The sequence below is a fragment of the Chelonoidis abingdonii genome, chromosome 20 (assembly GCF_003597395.2).
Source record: "Chelonoidis abingdonii isolate Lonesome George chromosome 20, CheloAbing_2.0, whole genome shotgun sequence".
NCBI lineage: Eukaryota > Metazoa > Chordata > Testudines > Testudinidae > Chelonoidis > Chelonoidis abingdonii.
Genome location: NC_133788.1, coordinates 5,506,884 through 5,524,113, shown reverse-complemented (window position 1 = coordinate 5,524,113; position 17,230 = coordinate 5,506,884). Strand labels below are relative to the sequence as shown.

The following is a 17,230-nucleotide window of genomic DNA, read 5'->3' as shown; positions in this document are numbered from 1 at the left end:
CCTGCCCCGCCCCGCCCCGCCCCACCCGTTCAGATGCCCGGGGCGCCCCTCACCGTCACTCCGGCTCCGCTCCGGCCGGCGCTGAGCAGAAGCAGCGAGAGCTTTCGGGGGCAGCGCCTTCCTTCCCAGCCGAGCCAGCGGGCCCAGTGCGCATGCGCGCTCCGCGCGAGGCACCCTGGGACTTGTAGTCCGGGGCGGCCATCGGCTTTCCCCCGCTTTCTGCCTCTGGTTCGCCCCGCCCCAGCCGCCGCAGGAGTCACCTGCTAGGGGGGATCCCCCAGTCTAGTCCCGCCGCAGCTTGGGGGGCTTTATTGGGGCTCCCCCAACTGCCACAGCTTTGGGGGGCTTTATGAGGGCTCCCCCACTCCATCCCACCCCCCAGTTTGGGGGATTTTGTTGGGACTCCCCCAGCACCTCAGTTTGGGGGATTTTGTTGGGGGTCCCCCCACTTCCCCAGCTTTGGAGCCTTAAGGTGCAACACTCAACCTCCCCCTATAGTTCCTTTGGGGCCTTCCTGGGGCTCCCCCAGCCCAATTGGCACCTTCTAGGCCTTTGAACCCTGCCCCCCAGCCCCGCACCCACACACATGCTGTCCCCCCAGCCCCAGTTCATTGGCTGATCCTTCTTGGAATCCACGTGTGCAGGGAGTTTGCTGACAAAACCATCCCTGCCGAAGTGGGAGGGGGTTCAAAGCCCCTCTCAGGCAAGTGCACACAGCCAGGCCCCACACTCTCTCCTGGCTGCTGCCTTACATAAGCGGGACCCAGTTCACAGACACCCCTTCCTGTGCTTGGGACAGGCAGGTGCCCAGTGTCGCTGACCCCAGCTGCTCCAAAGCCATAAACCTCCAAATCATAAGATTGGCTTAAAAATCATGAGACTTGGGTATATTTCTTTGCCTTCAGGTCACCCACTGGTCCTGTTTTCAAGCTTTTCTCTGCACCCAGGAAGGCTAGCTGATTTAAATGTCAGCTGAGAGTCTCACATAATCACATGATTCTGGCTGCTGGGGCTTTAAGAAACACCATAAATATTGCGAGACTTGTAGCCTCCCAGCCGCTCTAACTTACCTCTCTTCCCATGGCTCCTTATCTGGGGAGCAGAGATAGTTGCAGTGCAGTGCTTTAAGGCTACATGTCTATACTGCACAGGGGCAATTTCTGTCCATTTCCAGGCACCTTTATGCCATTCCATTTCCCTTCTGCTCAATTATCACAGCTCTGCTCCTTCTCATATCCTTTTCTCTCTTAGTGCAACAGCTGCCTCCTCTGCATCTCCTGCCTCCCGGAATAGCCTCTCTGGATTTCCCCAGCTCATAAACTCATCATCTCGTTTCAAATCTTCTTTGAGTCTCTTCTCTTTCCTTGTCTGCACCTCTTACTGGCACAAGGAGAGGGAAATGACATCTATTCTGAAGCATTTTCAGAGAGAGGTTGGATAAAAGATGCTACGCAAAATGTTATCAGATTCTATTGTCTTATCAAGGCCTAACGGAAACAACCTGTTACAGAGACAGCTAGTGAGTCTGGAAAATGGGATTAAAGATGGGTGTTTTATGATCTGGGGTTCCCCCACAGAAAATCTAGTTTAAAAAAAAATTGTAATCGGTCGTCAGTCACTTGGTGTTTTACAGAAGATTTACTTATGCAGATTAATCCCCAATCCCTGTTAAATTGTCTGCACTGCTTAGCTCTTTAGCCCTCTGACATCAAACAGGCTTAAGAGGACTGAATGAGGACCAGGGGCACCTCCAACGCCAATATCTGATGAACACTAATCGTTACATTTTTGCCTGCAGGTGATAAAGGCAGGATTATGGAAGTGGCACAAAGGAAGAGAATCACCTGGAGGATTAAAGAAATTTTCTGTTCCCTGCCTTGTAGACAACAGCGGCAAAGAGAGAAAAAGATTTGTGTCTGCAAAGGAAAAATTGGAAAAGCAGAGAGGTGGAGTGTGTCAGTTTTCTCCCCTGCAAAATTCAGGGTCAGCTATAAAAGACTAAATAAAGTATTTTGCAGAGAACAGTCCTCCAGGGGTAGGTGGGGGAGCAGTGGACAACATGACTTTGCTCGTTCCCCCTTCTGAGTCTTTGGTAGGTTTTTATTATGGTGCCTTTTGTTGAAATCTGCTTCTTGCATGTGACCGGAGAGATACCAGTGTTGTTGCTTAGCAATTGATTTATAGCGCTGGCGCTCTTCTATGCTTTTGAGCTGCTTGGGTTTCGCTTTTCTTTGGAATTAGTGAGGGTCGGATTCTGATCTCAGGAACAGGGGAGGAGGTTTTTAAAATGTTTTACAGATTCACCAAGCGTGCACATGTGTCTGGAAGTTTACAAAACATTTGGAAAAGTTTGCAAGATAAAGAACATAAAAATGGCCATACTGGGTCCAACCAATGGTCCATCTATCCCAGTATCCTGTCTCTGAGGTTGGCCAGTGCCAGATGCAACGGTGGGAATGAACAGAACAGGGCAATTTTCAGGTGACCCATTCTCTGTCGTCCAGTCCCAGCTTCTGGCAGTCAGAGATTTAGGGACACCTAGTGCATGGGGCAGCTGACCATCTTGGCTAATAGCTACTGATGGACCTGTCTATGAAATTAACTAATTCTTTTTTTGAACCCAGTTTTACTTCTGGTCTTCACAGCATCCCCTGGCAGTGAGTTCCACAGATTGACTGTGTGATGTGTGAAGAAATACTTCCTTAAGTTTGTGCTAAACCCCCGGCTTATTAATTTGAGTGGGTGACCTTTGGTTCTTGTGTTATGTAAAGGAATAAATAACACTTCCCTCTTAACTTTCTCCACGTCATTCATGATTGAGTAGACCATTATCATATCTTCCCCCTTAGCCGTCTCTTTTCTAAGCTGAACAGTTCCTGTCTTATTAATCTCTCCTCATTCAGAAGTTGTTCCATACCCCTAATCATTTTTGTTGCCCTTCTCTGTATCTTTTCCAATTCTAATTCATCTTTTTGGAGATGGGGCTACCAGAACTGCACACAGTATTCCAGGTGTGGGCAGTGGGGGGCCGGAGGGGGTGTATAAACACCGCACAGGGTACAGGTTCAGATTCATACTACGGCATTATTGTGCAGGCTTCAAGAGGCTGCATGGGGCAGAGCCAGAATAATAAGGAGGCTCTTGGTCAAAACTGAGGTGCATTGGTTGAGCTGTGTGTCTAGGACAGTTGGGTGTGACTGGAATAAAAGGGTCAGCATTGAGGTGCATTGGCAGAGCTAGGTAAGGGGGTTCTGGACTAAAAAGCCCCGGGTGATCAGGGCTGACTCCAGCGTTTTTGCTGGGGGGGGGGGAAGCCACGATCGGTGGCACTTCAGTGGCAGTTCTACTGCCGCCGCATCATTCTTCGGTGGCAATTTGGCAGCAGGTCCTTCTCTCCGAGAGAGACTGAGGGACCTGCCACTGAATTTTCGCCAGAGACCTGGACATGCTGCCCCTTTCCGTTGGCTGCCCCAAGCACCTGCTTCCTTTGCTGGTGCCTGGAGCCGGCTCTGTGGGTGATGTTACAGATGGAGATGGAGAGGTTTGAGCAGATCTGGGTGCAGGGCTATGAAAGATCAGACTAAAGGTGCATTGGCTGGGTTATTTGAAGACCTTGAGGGCTTGTCTACACTTAACATGCTACAGCGGTACCTCTGTAATTGTAGAGAAATCTCTGTATTAACTATCTCTATAAATCTTTATAACATTGCACTGTGTTATTTTGTATTAAGTATCTTTCTATATTAAGTATCTTTATGACATTGCATCTTGCATGATGTTATTTTGTATTTCATATGACTTGGCATTGTGCCTCTCTCATACAACTTTGTATTAGAAAATTAGTAGAAAACTTTGTATCAAATGTTATAGCCCCTAAGGATAGTATAGTTAAAGTGAAAGAAACATGTGCCTTTTTGCTAGAACGTATAATAAGATCTCCTCCCCCCCCCTGTATCCTAATTGCCCATTGACCTGAACTGAGGTGTGTGAATGAGTGAGGCTTGGAAGACACCCACCTCCACGCAGTACACATTAAGAGGAACTGGGAGCCAGATGCAAAAGGACAATACACGAAACTTGGTCAATGGGCCCAAAAAGAGAGAGACATAATTGACGGGCCTCAGGGATTAGAAGCAAGCACCTTCTTAAAAACGCCCTCTTTGACAGCATTGGGACAACACCCAGCAAAAAAAAGCAGCACCAAAGACCACGGACGACCAACGGACACAAACCCAGATTTGGAATCTGGTCTGATTTGCATAAGAGGGAAGCTGCTTAAATACGAGTGTCTTGCCGAGGACCCGGGTCTCGCCTTGTCCACATCGGGCATCGATCCGGATTCGGCGAAAGCCTGGCTCCACCCACTCCCCCATCTACTCACCTGGCCAGTGCAGTAGAGGAGGGCAACTAGTTGTAACAACAGGCAAGACGGAGTGTGTGTGTGTGTGTGTGTGTGTGTGTGTGAATGCATGACTGTAATATATCATATGCATATGATCAGGTATTAATTAATACCTGTATTACTAATAAACGTGGCGTTTTGCCTCAATCCCCCTGAAAAGATCCCGTATAGCACTTTGAGTACAACACCCAGACGCCCGAAGGGACCTGCGGGGTCAGAACGGTCAGTCCCCAGGGGGCTGTAGCCCAGTCTGAGGCTGGAGAAGTGAAAGCACGATACCTGGTGCAGTGCACTCAGAGGACAGAGCTGCTGCTAGCCCTGCCATCGTGACCGGTTGCACAGGGGCAAACGCAGTGGGGCCTGGGCACGCCCCCTTGGCACCAGCTGGCATGGCAGTGGCTCCATCCCCCCCGGTGCCCCTCGGGAGTTAACTTGGATGCTAGGGCAGAGATGGGCAAGGGGCAGCAGCTTGGCTCTTCCCTAGCTCTCGGTGGAAATGGGGCTTTTACAGGTCTGTGGGTGCTCAGCGATGGGGGGCCGTGGAGGTACCGTGGAGATGCGGATGAATGCAGGCCTGTGCTGATGCATGTGAGATGGGAGGCTATACACCTCCCCTAGGCTGGCCCTGCCAGGCACTGGCACAGGCTGGTGCAGTTTTAGGGGAAGCTCTAACTTCCACTCCGCTGTGGCAGCACCTGTGGGGCTGTCCCGGCCCTGCCGAATAGAAGGGCTGCCGCAGGATCCCCAGAATGCCCCCTATGTTGGAGGCCCTCCTCGGCGGGGCCCTGCTGCGCTGCATCTTTGAATGATCCCCAGCCTGCCAGGTGGGAAGGGACCCTTGCTGCTCCCTGCCCCCTTCCAACCCATGGTGTGCAATTTCTACGCTCCCACCCGAGATCACAGTCTGGCAGCCATGTGGGTCGGTAGCATGGCTTGCTTGGCACTCCCCGGAGCCCCCTCCAGGCAGCCCCTTTTCAACAAGGCGTCCTTGGGCTGCTATTTCTCCCTGGGCCAGGGTGGCTTCTGCAGCAGGAAGCAGATTACCAGGGACAAACAAAGGTGATTTTGTTTAGGAAGGGGATGGGCACCTTTGACTGAGATGCTTCTGAGTGCAGCTGTCTGCCAGCACCATTTCGTGGGCACGTTACGGAGCCGCAGCTGCTGCTCCAGCCTTCCTCTCCTCTGCCCTTGTCCTTCCATCAGCATTTCTAGAGCACAAAGTTTTCTGAAAACATGTAAACAATGGAAATGAATCTATTCACAAATATCTAATAAAAGCCCCCTCAGCTGCACAGGGCAGTGCTTGGTAAACCTGAATGGGGGGTGGGCATTGATGGCTTCACACCGCCTTTCTGCTCCCTTCCCCTCCATCGTGCAGCTGCTGGGAGATATATCAGTTCCTGGTGCAATACAGAGCAGTCTCAGGGCTGCTGTACCTTGCACCAAGAAACAATAGTTCCTAAGGAGCTATTCAGCTGGCCAGGATTGACAGAGTGCATCATGCTACACTCTTGTCCCTTCCACTCCTGGAAAACGCCCTGTGCCAGCTAAGGATTGTCCTACACTAGGGAATCAGCAGCAGCTGCCAAAGGGGACTTAAGAAGGACTGAGTTTGGCTGTCTGGGTGGGGTGTGTTAGGATATAGATATTCAGGCCTGTCTGCAAAGGCCTATACTTAAAGAATTTAGGTGTATTCTTATCACTTAGCTAGTTATAGAGGTATAAAAGAAAATCAAAATCACTGTCTCTGTAATGGCCTTCTCTTACTGTGACAGGCTAAGGCCTTCAGCTAAGATGTAGTTAGGCAGCCATAAGCTGGGAAGTGTGTGGTCACATCCTCACATTCCAAACTAGTCACATTGAAATAAGGTGCTATTGGGCTATTAGGAATACAATTCTGTCCTGATATTCCTGTCACCTCCAGAGAAAGGGAAGAGCCTAGAAGATGTAAAAGGATTTTAGCATCCTGTCTGGCAAGAACTCACTTATCAATAGACACAGTTGGAGAACCCTTATGTCTGTATAGATGTAGTTGTGAAATCCTCACTTCTGTATTGTTTTGTATGTTTATTTGCATGGTCTCTGTCTGGTTCTGTGATTGTTTCTGTCTGCTGTATAATTAATTTTGTTGGGTGTAAACCAATGAAGGTGGTGGAATATAATTAGTTAAATAATCATGTTACAATATGTTAGGATTGGTTAGTTAAATTTCAGTAAAATGATTGGTTAAGGAATAGCTAAGGAAAACTCAGGTTTTACTATATAGTCTTCAGTCAGTCAGAAAGGGGGAGGGAATGGGAACAGGGACTGGGAATGGGGGAATTGGGATCATGTTTTGCTAAAGGGGGAATGGGAGCAGGGGATGGGAACAGGAACAGGGACACAGGCAGGGATCTGTGGTGTCATAGGTGGGAAGAGAAGATGAAGGAAGGAAGCTGGAATCATGCTTGCTGGAAGTTCACCCCAATAAACATCGAATTGTTTGCGCCTTTGGACTTCGGGTATTGTTGCTCTCTGTTCATGAGAGAAGGACCAGGGAGGTGAGAGGGTGAAGATATAAGCCCCCTAACAGAGTGTCGTTGTGCAGAGGCAGAATAACTAGCCCTGGCTCTGATCCTGTTCTCGCATGAATGCAAGTGAAAGGAGAACTGGGCCTTATCTTTCCAGGCAGGAAAAGTGAAAGGGACAGAAAGGAAAAGATGGGGTTAAAGAGACTGGAAAACTATCCCAAGCAAAAAAAGGAGCTCAAAGAACATCAGTCCTTTACTCCATATGGCGACGGGCCATTCACACTCCTAAGGAACCACAACTCAGATACAGACCCTAAGTCCCTGTGACACCCTCTGAGATCAGTGTTACCTGGGCATCAGAGCCAGCCTACTGCAGTGGGAACTCCAGCAGGGCAGCTGGTGCCTAGTCCAGGTGGCCTCCTCCCCCAGTCTTAGTGGTTCTGACTGGTTCCTGAGCTGGAGACTCTGGGGTAACTCCACTGGCCCTGTAGGTGTTTGGTCCCCATGGTTCTTGCCACCAGTGATGGTGCTTTTGTGTGGCCACCTGCCTCACTAGCTAAAGGCCTGAACCAAGCCTCTCCCCCGCTACAAATGCCCCCAGGTTCAGGGGTGGAGTTGAAATCTGCATTCAAAGTATGTAGGTCAGGCCCCTCTCTGCTGTCCACTAACTAATTCAGCTGTCAGAGGGGAGCTGGCTCAGCCTTGGTTGGAACGAGGGATGCCTCTAAGCCATTGACCAGAGCCAGGCAATCCCCCCTTAACAGCAGTTCCCTTCCAGTCTCCTCTGCTGCAGGCGCAGCCTCTCCAAACTGCATACGACAGCTAGAAATAAACTCTGAAATGCCTGATCACTGAGCTCAGCAAACAGGGGAAACCCAGAGCTCGTTAGGACACCTTGGTAAGCGTCCTCCTCCCCACTCAGCAAAAACCTGCCCGGCTGTTTATATTGCACTATCCCTTCGCTATAAATCACCATGCTATTTCCCCGTAGCTTTGCAGCCAGAGCTCGCTCTCTCCTGCTCCTCCGCCCTCATTGTGGGGATTGCCCCTGGAGAAGACCCCTCAAGACAGCAGCCCTGGGTCCCACTCACACCACTAGGGAAGTGGTCTGCTGGAGCTGCCAGAGGAAACAGTGGGGTGCTCCGTTCCCTAGTCTGTTGTGCTGGACATGAGAATAGCCTTGATCAGTCAGCAGAATCCTGGCCAGGCCAGAGACTTCTCTTGCTGTGTGAGCGCCTTGAATATTAGCAGAGTCCTTGCGATTCCCTAGCCAGCAGGTTCCAGCAAGTGAGGGTCTTTCTCTAGTCCAGTGAACAGAACACATTTATCCCACCTGGAATCCATAGTGTTGCTGACGGAGCTGCTGATCGTGCTCTCCTGAGCGTGCAAGGATGGGGTGGGGGTGTTCACTGGTCCCCAGACCAGCTTTGGTGCATGGCCCAATGCTGCCAAGCAAGGTGACACTGATACCATGGAAGTGAAGAGATTAAAAATAATACAGTCTTGATTCACTGTGAAATTCCCCCCAATAGTTTATATGATCAACAGTCTAGTGCCCCGGGCTTCTTCGAGCTGCTGGACTGCCGCCTGAATTCTGGATTTAAGGAGAGTTGGTGTGAGGTGTTCAAACTTGGGATTTGGATCTCGATCCAGTTTTGATCCAGACTATTTATAGCCCTGACGCCTCCCAGCAAAGGGCCAGGATGGCCAGGAGTGTAGCAAAGTTGAGGCAAACTAGACTTAAGAATGCAATGCTCTTGTATGTGTGAGCTGCCTAATTAAAACTCCGATTTTACTGGCAAAGAGCCGTTAAATGCCTAATTGCTAATTACTGAGTCCAGAGATGAAAGTCATAACAGATGGTTAACAGTGCAATTAGTGACACATATTTGGAGCCCGGCTTGAAAACAAAACAAAGGAGTTTAAAGAGAGAACTCTAGGAGATAGCTTCTGTGTCACTGAAATTCCCATGGACTGCAACAGGGCTAGGAGCAGACCCTGTGTTCACAGCCCATACTCGGGATTTGCTAGTGAGATACTGGTCAGTTTGGGTTCACAACATCCCTCAGACCTTGGGCCTCTCTTGTCCTTTAAAGATCCATATTTCAGAGTGTGCACAGAGCAGGTACTGCAGATATTCTGCCTCTTTCTCAGAACGTCCGATCCCATCTTCCTCACGGCTCAGCAATTGGCCCTTTGGCTTCTTGATAAGAATAGACCAAATTCAGCCCTGGTGTAAAGCTATGCATCTCTCAGTGCAGCCAATGGGAATAGTTCCTCTGTACCAGCTCATGCTGACAAAAGTGCAAGGCACGTAGGGACCAGTCATTGGAAAATTGGTGGCAGGAGCATGCTTGGCTGAGGATACCTTCCAGGCAGGACACACGTTTCGTGTGTTGGCATCATCCATACGTGATCCTTGCATGTTGCACATATACACGGACAGGGCTGGACGTGACCCATTATCTGTAACACAATCACAACAGTGTTGTTTGTAAAGCATTGTCTCTGACCCCTGCCCCATCTCCCACCCCAGCAAAGTGCTCAGGAAGTGCTGTAGGAATTCAAAGATTATATATAAAATGAAAAATAAGCACACTGGGCCCGTTAAAGAAGGGCCCCAAAAATTAATCCATCAGCAATGCTCTGGGAAATAAATGGGTTTTCAATAGAACTGGTTGGAAAATGCCAGGGGTTCTCTCAACCCTATGGACTTTTTTTTTTGAAAAAAGTTTGAATACTAGCAAATTTCAGCTGAAAACTGAAATATTTTGATTTGGCAATTCTGCCACGGTGCCTCATGATCCCATTCTCCTCTATAGCCTGGTTAGACTACATCACCCATGATGCACCATGGTGTTCCCTCTTGGACAGCATGGGTGATGCATGATGGGAGTCACTGGGTAGGTGCATCATAGGAGATGTAGTCTTGCTGGTGCCCTTCTTAAATGGGGCCAGTGTGCTCCCATCCTCACCCCTGGCACGACCATTATGGCAGAGCTTACAAGGGGGTCCCTGGAGGACAACCTGTCTTCCACAGTGCCTGCACCAGGGGAATCCTCCCCCAGCTGGAACGGAGACTTTTAGGACTCCTTCATACCCACTCTGTCCCTTTTACCTGATGTAAATGGGCTGGACTCCGAGTAGTACAAGGCTCTCAGCCAGAAATCCTGCATATGTTGTGCCCACTAATCAAGGGGTCATCTGACTCTGGGACCCCTTCCCTGTTGGTGCATCACAGCCACTGGCCATACTGAGGGATGCAGCCAACGTGTGTGAAGCAGAACGGTTAGCGCAGACTCCCAGCGGAGGCATTTTGTAGGAGAAGAAAACATACAAATAGAAATGCCTTCTGTATGTGGTCTCCCCTCCTCCAAGATGCCAAATCAGCCTCTGCTTTTCATCAGCAACCCAGAGCTAGACCCCAACGTAAGAGTGTATCTCTTGCCTGCCTGCCTGAAACCCGAGTCATTCCCCACCCCATTATGTCTCTTTAAATGTGTCCCTTTTTCCTTCTTTCTTCCTTTCTTCTTCTTTTGAGAAAACTCACCCCGGGATGTGATGCTATCAATGCAGGGCTATTTCCATACCATAGAGCTTTAAGTCAACTTCACTCCAACAGCAGCAACATCCATTCCCGAAAGGTGAACGAGATGACAGGCTGGAGCTCGTTGGTTGCTGGGTGAAACATTTTTTTTCCTCTTCCTCCTTTTTTTTTTTTTTTTTCATTTGCAAAAAAAATTCTCCCCAAAGTTTCCTGCTTTCCCTCCTGTTTTCCTGGTGCTGGAGAGTGGGGGGGAATAGTGACTTCTGAATTGTTATTTTTAATTGTTCATTAACTAGCCAGCTCTTTTCTTTATTTCAAAAGAAGAGATTTATTTGCGGGACTTTATAGAACCGTCGCTGCACTAGAAAGAAAATACCAAGCAGGTATGTGATTTTGATGGCACTCCTTTATTATCAGTGTGATCGTTACCCATATATAGCGCTCGGGCAGGGAAACAGAGCTTGAAAGAGTTTAGTTTTTCATAAACATGTTTAAATAGTTTCGAGAAGAGACATGGCTACAAAAAGAGATGGATCCAACCCTAGAACAATGGTGCAGAGGCTCATTTCTGTACCCGATGCATTTCCAATTCAAGCCGAAGGCAAGATTTTTAAATGAGCTGTTTTAAAGCTCCGTTTGTTTGAGACCATAGTGATCGGTTTGTGGAACGACAGCGTAGGGACTTTCTGTGCCCTGTGTAATATCAATGTTGCTTTGCCTGTAGGTTACTCCAGACGCACTGTCCAATATTTCAGTGAGTCTATAGGTTGTGAGCGATATATCTACTCTGGCTGTAGAATGCATGCTAGTCTTTTAAATATGGTTCTATAATACATTGGGCTCAAAAAGCCTCCTGGACGGAGAGGGTGCTTGTTGCAGGGTTGGATTAAAGCTAATTTTCAATCAATGGAGATTCATGAAGGGGTTTCCCCTGGGGTTTAAAGACGAGTGGGTGTAATCCTGAATCGGGAGCTGGGAGTTGAGGAGGCTGGTGCCAGTGGAGAGGGATTGGGAGCAGGGATCCATTAAGTGAATTGCAGCTGGGCACTTTACACACACAAGCAACACAGCGCAGGCTGGGTGTTGCCACTGCAGTCTGGGAACCGGTGGTTGTCATTTTAATGGTTAAAGCCTGCCGGTGCTCCTGCCAGGGGCTGTCCATCGCTCTCCGGCTCTTTCACAGAAGTCACCGAAGGTGATCATTTGTAGAGAAGGTGATTAGGAAAGGCTGCTCCTCCTCCCCTGTCTGACTGCATTAAAGGAGACAGGGAAGGCGGGTGGCACTGGGAGCTTTGCTTGTTGGGGGAAGGCTGGGATGGTTTCCTATGAGCCTGGCCGCATGTCCTCTCTTGGTAGGGAACAGGTATGTGCCGCTGGCCCAGGAGAGCCTCATCTGCCCTCTTTCAGCCAGTCTAGGTTTGAGGGTGGGGCGGGCCGTGCAGGACAAAAGGTGCCATTATTCGGAAGGGAGCCTTGGCACATTAGGGATGAATGGAGTATTGAAAAACGCACCAGCGGGGACTAGATTATTTTTCATTCCTTCATAACGGAGCCGTTTGTCTGCTGGCAGGTCCCTGCTGCGAGCTCGGGGAGTGGCATATGAGCAGGGAGAGCGCAGGCAGTCGGGAATTCTCCATAGTGGCACGTCCTGGACGTTACAGCGCTCGCTCCATTTTCTACAGAGCCACATTACGGCGCTTGCTCCGTCATGCCGATAGGTCTAAAGTGCTCGCTCTATTGTCTGTAGGTCGCCAGCATCTTTAGCTCCTCAATGCAAACGCAGCACCTTGCTCTGAGGTCGCCCATGACACACGTACCCCAGGCTTTGGTTGTACCACATTGGGGCTTCTTTCCAAGGCAGCTAATGGAATTCCGGTTTCGGGGGCTGTTTTTGAGTCAGTCTTTAACAAGCGAGGAGCAAAGTCGGTCTGGAAGCTCGGTTGCTCATTTGAAGCTTTTCTGAATGCCTCATGGCTCCATAGGGCTTGTGATCTCACCCAGTTTGGTTTCCGGCTGAGATGTTTGGGGCTTGTCACTTCTGGCTGGGTCGCAAGCCCTCAGTCAACCAGCCTGTCTTACAGTGTTTCTGTATCGCTCTTCCGGCCCCGCCAAGCCAGGAAGCACAGTGGAGCATGGAAGTGGGAAGAAAGGTTTGCGCATAAGTTGTGTGTGAAGCGTCAGGGTGATTGATACTGTATCCAGATGGGCTCCCTTTTCCCCCTTGTTACCTCCCGCTCTTCACAGGGGAAGTGGTCTTTGACGGCCAAAACAGAAGGGTCTTTGACATCTAACGGTATGTAGCCCCAGCAGCCATGCTCTTTGCTGATGGCTTCTATGCAATAAAACTGGGTAGGGGACTAGTCTGGAAGTTGGGAGACCCAGGTTCAAGTCCTTGCTATGACACAGACTCCCGGTGTGACCTTCGGAAAGTCACTTAGCCTCTCTGATCCTTGTCTCCCCGTGTGTACAATGGAGATAATAACAGGGCCCTGCTATGTGGGGATGGTGTGTGGAGAAATACATTAAAGATGGTGCTCAAGTATTACAGTGATGGGGCAACGTAAGTGCCTTAGATGGATGGAAAGCCAGCTGTGCGTTGAACTGGGCCCGGTGGCTCATAAAGCAAGATAAGATCAGTATACTGGAAGCATGGTGTGGGGAGGGGGCCAGGCCTCAGGGAGTCCCTTCCCAAACTATGGGCCGGGAGAATGAAGCGGGAGCTGCAAGTGTCTCTCTGAGGGCAGCTTGGGTGAAGATGGTCACGTGCTTCCCAGTCGTCTCTGGCTGGTCATGCGGTGGTTGCGTTTGACAAGAAGACAAGCCCAGAGAAGTTCAGACGTCTCCCAGCCAAGCGTGTCAGAGTTCAGGCTGCTTCCGCATCTCTCCAGGTTATCTCCAGGGGCTGCCACAGACAGGGGGAAGCTGCCTACCATAGCCGTGTGCTGAGGGGCAGCGGGTTACATGGCACAGGCTGTGAGCTGCATGGCATCTGGGAGCCTGTGTGAGAGGAGGTCATAGGGCCTAGATGGGGTGTGTGTGTTAATATTTGCTCTCAAGGGGAGCAGGTACCCAATCCAAGACTTTTCATTCAGGACTCAATGAATTAGTCCATTGATGCCTTCAGAAAATGTAGAGACAGGGCTTATATACCTACCAAACTCTGCCCGCTGGGTATAAAGCAGGCACTGTCCTGCAATACAGAGAAACTCAGGAGGTTAGTACTTGTGGGCATGCCTCGGCTCCTGTCATTGTTACTGAAAGCTCTTTAGACGTTGGTCCAGCTTGGGCATCTATATCTTTACGTTCCTTTTCAGGTCAAGATCCTGGTGGTAAGGGGGAGTTTTTTGCCAACAGGTTGTTCTCGGTCAGAGTCCCCTTTATCCAGCTGAATTTCATGTCCACGTTTCTGAGGGGGCAGCTGCAGATTTCCTCTCTTCTAGCTTCACTAAGCGGCAAATCTGACCCGACCTCTGCAGCTGTGAAAGGTCCTGGAGTGGATGTAATGGACCTGGCACTATTGGCTAAGCAGGGCAAGGCCATGATGTGTGGAACCTGTCATTGGAAACCACAGCCCCTGCGCTCTGTGGGTGTGTCTATACTGCAGTAGAGGCCACAGATTGGTGAGGGAAGGGATAGCTCAACATCCCCACCCTTGCCATGCCTCCAGACCTCTGAACATCCACGGATGACACTGAGCTGGGAGGGGTTGCAAGCACTTTGGAAGACAGTATTAAAATGGCCTTGACAAATTGGCGATTGGTGTGAAATCAACAGGGTGAAATTCAGCAAAGACAAGGGCAAAGTGCTGCACTGAGGAAGGAAAAATCAAACACAAAATGGGGACTAAGTGGCTAGGCGGTAATCCTGCTGAAAAGGGCCAGCGAATCACAAACTGAAGATGCGCCAACAATGTGAAGCAGTGGTGAAAGAGGGAACTATTCTGGGGGGTATTAACAGGAGTTTTGTATGTAAGACACAATTGTCCCACTCTGTTTGGCGCTGGTTGAGACCTCAGCTAGAGAATTGTGTCCATTTTTGAGTGCTGCACTTTAAGACAGATGTGGACAAATTGAAGAGAATTCAGAGGAGAGCAATAAAAATGAGGGAAGGGTTAAAAAAACCTGCTCTGTGAGGAAAGGTTGACAGAATTGGGCATTATTTTCAGTCTTGAGAAAAGAAGACTGAGGAGGATGCTTATGACGGTCTTTACACATCTTAATTGCTGTTCTGAAGAGGACGGTGATCAGTTGTTCTCCATGTCCACTGAAGGGAAGACAAGACGCAATGGGCTTAATCTGTACCAAGGGAGACTGAAGATAGATATTAGGAAAACTTCATCACTCTAAGGGTAGTTAAGCTCTGGAAAAGCCTTCCAAGAGAGATGGTGGAATCCCCATCACAGGAGGTTGCTTAGGACAGGTTGGACAAACACCTGTCAGGGATGGTGTCCTCAGCATTGGGAAGGAGCAGGGGTGGACTGGATTACACCTGAAGGTCCCTTCCAGTCCTATATTCCCATAATTCAATGACCTCCCTAGCACACAACCCACAGACGTGAGGAATTTGCCTCTACAACAGCTGCTGAGTGGCCTCCCAGAGGCTGAATGCTGAGGGCTTTGATTCTCTTGTGAAAACACAACTATATTGACTTCAGTCACTTACTACTTTAAGGCTTGACCCATAGTCTCCTGAAGTCAGTGGAAAGACTCCCATTGACTTCAATGAGGTCTGGGTCAGGCCCATATGCTGGTGAGAGTGAGAGCTAAGTTGGGCCTAGTGGGTAGAAGGGCCAAGGAGGTGGAACATCAGGGACTCATAGAAATGCAGGGCTGGAAGGGACCGCGAGAGGCCAGCCAGTCTGGCCCTGTGCTGAGGCAGGACACTGGAAACTTGCAATTATCTGAGGATTCCCTGGCCAGTTATTTTACTGAGTGCAGTGTGCACAAAGAAATGACCAATGCTGGCCCAGGTCAGCCTGCCATGTGGAAGAACCCATGGGAGAGAGCAGGGGTGAAGCGATCTCTGAAAGGACTCCCACAAATACATTGTCCTGATGCTCTCCATAGAAAAGGCTGTAGGGCCCACCCCAAGGCCTGGAAATTGCAGAAGCCTGGGCCACCAGCACAGGGTCCCTGTACCTTTGCCCCAGCTCTGGCTCTCTGCCCCTTCCATCCCTCCTGCTCCCTGGCAAGGTGCTCCTCTGGAGCTGTGTTGCTGAGATAGCTGGCTCCAGGCTACGGATGCTTCACACGGGGGGTGGGGTGGGGAACCTAGGGCTGGATTATTTTTTCTGACTAATTTCCATGGGGCCAGGAGAGTCAAGGTGGATCCCCCAGATGTGGTTCACCCAGAACCTTCTTCAGCCACGCTGGGCATATCCTACCTACTCCCCTGCCTGGTCACTGGATCACGTAGAGACCTGGGGAATGCACTGCCCAGACAGCTGAACCCACATTCAACTAGAGGAGATCCCTCTGTGCACAGAGCACTGGGGGACAATCTAGGCCGTTCACGCTGAAGGATGCCCTAGCTGACATTTGGCTACATCTCATGCAGTCTTCATTCTGCCTTGGGTGTGCTGGTCCTGTGCCAGGAGCATAACAGGGTCCAGTCTGCTCAGTACTTGGATGGGAGATTCCCAAGAGAAATGCAGGGTGCTGCAGGAGATATGTTGGGGATAAGTCAGCACAGAACCAATGTCCCAGCCCAGGGCTAGCTGCTGTCTCTCTGGTGAGATGTATGGTCCCGCCCACATATGGTCATAAAAAATTGCATTGCCACATCATGGCCACAACAAGGGAGTGAGGGAAGCTTCACTGGAGGTTGTTATGTTCTATCTGCTCAGATTCCTCCTGCAGTGTCACCTGGCTACAGTATTCCTCACTTCCTCTCCTAAGCGGGTCTTCTTTGCTGTTCAACAGCTACTAGGTTCCACCCCAGAGGTGACTGCATTTCAGAGCTAGGCAAAATGATTCCTGTGTGTAGGTTTTGTGTCCTGCAGGATATAAAGTGCTGTATAAATGCAAGATTTTCATTATTTTACTGGTCTGGTTCCTGGCCTAGCACAACAAGTCGTGGGCCATGACAGAGGCTCCCAGGCACTGCAGAAATAACAACAATGAATAATCACTAATGCTTGTCTCTGAACTTTCCAGGTGTGGCTTCTCATCTGCTTCCGTGAGAGACAACCGGACGACCATCCAGCTGACGAGTGTAAAGCAGCGATGAGGATTGGTCCCCGGCCAGCTACCAAGCACAGAGTGTGGAGGCCGGGCCTCTGGGTATTCCCTGCCTTCCTGCTCCCAGCAGCACTGCTCCTTTTCCTCGGCCCTAGAGGTGAGCTCTTTCTTTGCACGGGGTGCAGCCAGGGTAGGAACTTGGCCCACAGCTAGGGAGCTGATCCTAGGACAGGGCACTTCCAGGATCAGCTAGATAGATGTAAATCTCTCCCTCCACACGCTGAACCTCCAGCCCTGTGTCTGGTACAGGCGCGCCAGCTGGTTGGTTGGTCCCCCAATTTGGTGTGCAGAGCTCCTTGGAAGCAGCGAAAGAGCAGACTGGTTCCAAAACATGCGTGTGAGGGTCATTCCAGCTTCTGAACGCAATTGCCACAGGCCAGAGTTGGCAGGCAGCGCTTCCTAATGGGGAGAGTACTGAACAGGGACTCTGGGTGCTTTGCCACTGGCCTGCTGGGTGTCCTTGAGTAAGTTACTCACTCGCCCACTCTTTTTTCCCTTCCATAAAATGGGGATAATGATACTACTCTCCCTT

General features: G+C 50.1%; 2 protein-coding genes across 7 annotated transcripts in view; one reads left to right on the top strand and one right to left on the bottom strand.

Annotated features, from left to right (window-relative positions):
- The window catches only part of DTX2 (deltex E3 ubiquitin ligase 2), a 61,618-nt gene extending 61,468 nt beyond the window's left edge, over window positions 1-150 (bottom strand). For 3 of the 6 annotated variants that reach the window (XM_032778029.2, XM_032778031.2, XM_032778032.2), the window contains exon 1: window positions 54-150. The gene's annotated coding sequence lies outside the window, so the exon portion shown is untranslated. The remainder of the gene's footprint in view (window positions 1-53) is intronic. The other 3 variants (XM_032778028.2, XM_032778027.2, XM_032778030.2) reach the window with 1 other exon arrangement.
- Window positions 1-17,230, top strand: part of SSC4D (scavenger receptor cysteine rich family member with 4 domains) — a 53,250-nt gene that overhangs the window by 4,670 nt on the left and 31,350 nt on the right. Inside the window, exon 2 of the mRNA XM_075059539.1 lies at window positions 16,615-16,795. Coding sequence (XP_074915640.1) covers window positions 16,615-16,795 — 181 coding nt within the window. The remainder of the gene's footprint in view (window positions 1-16,614; window positions 16,796-17,230) is intronic.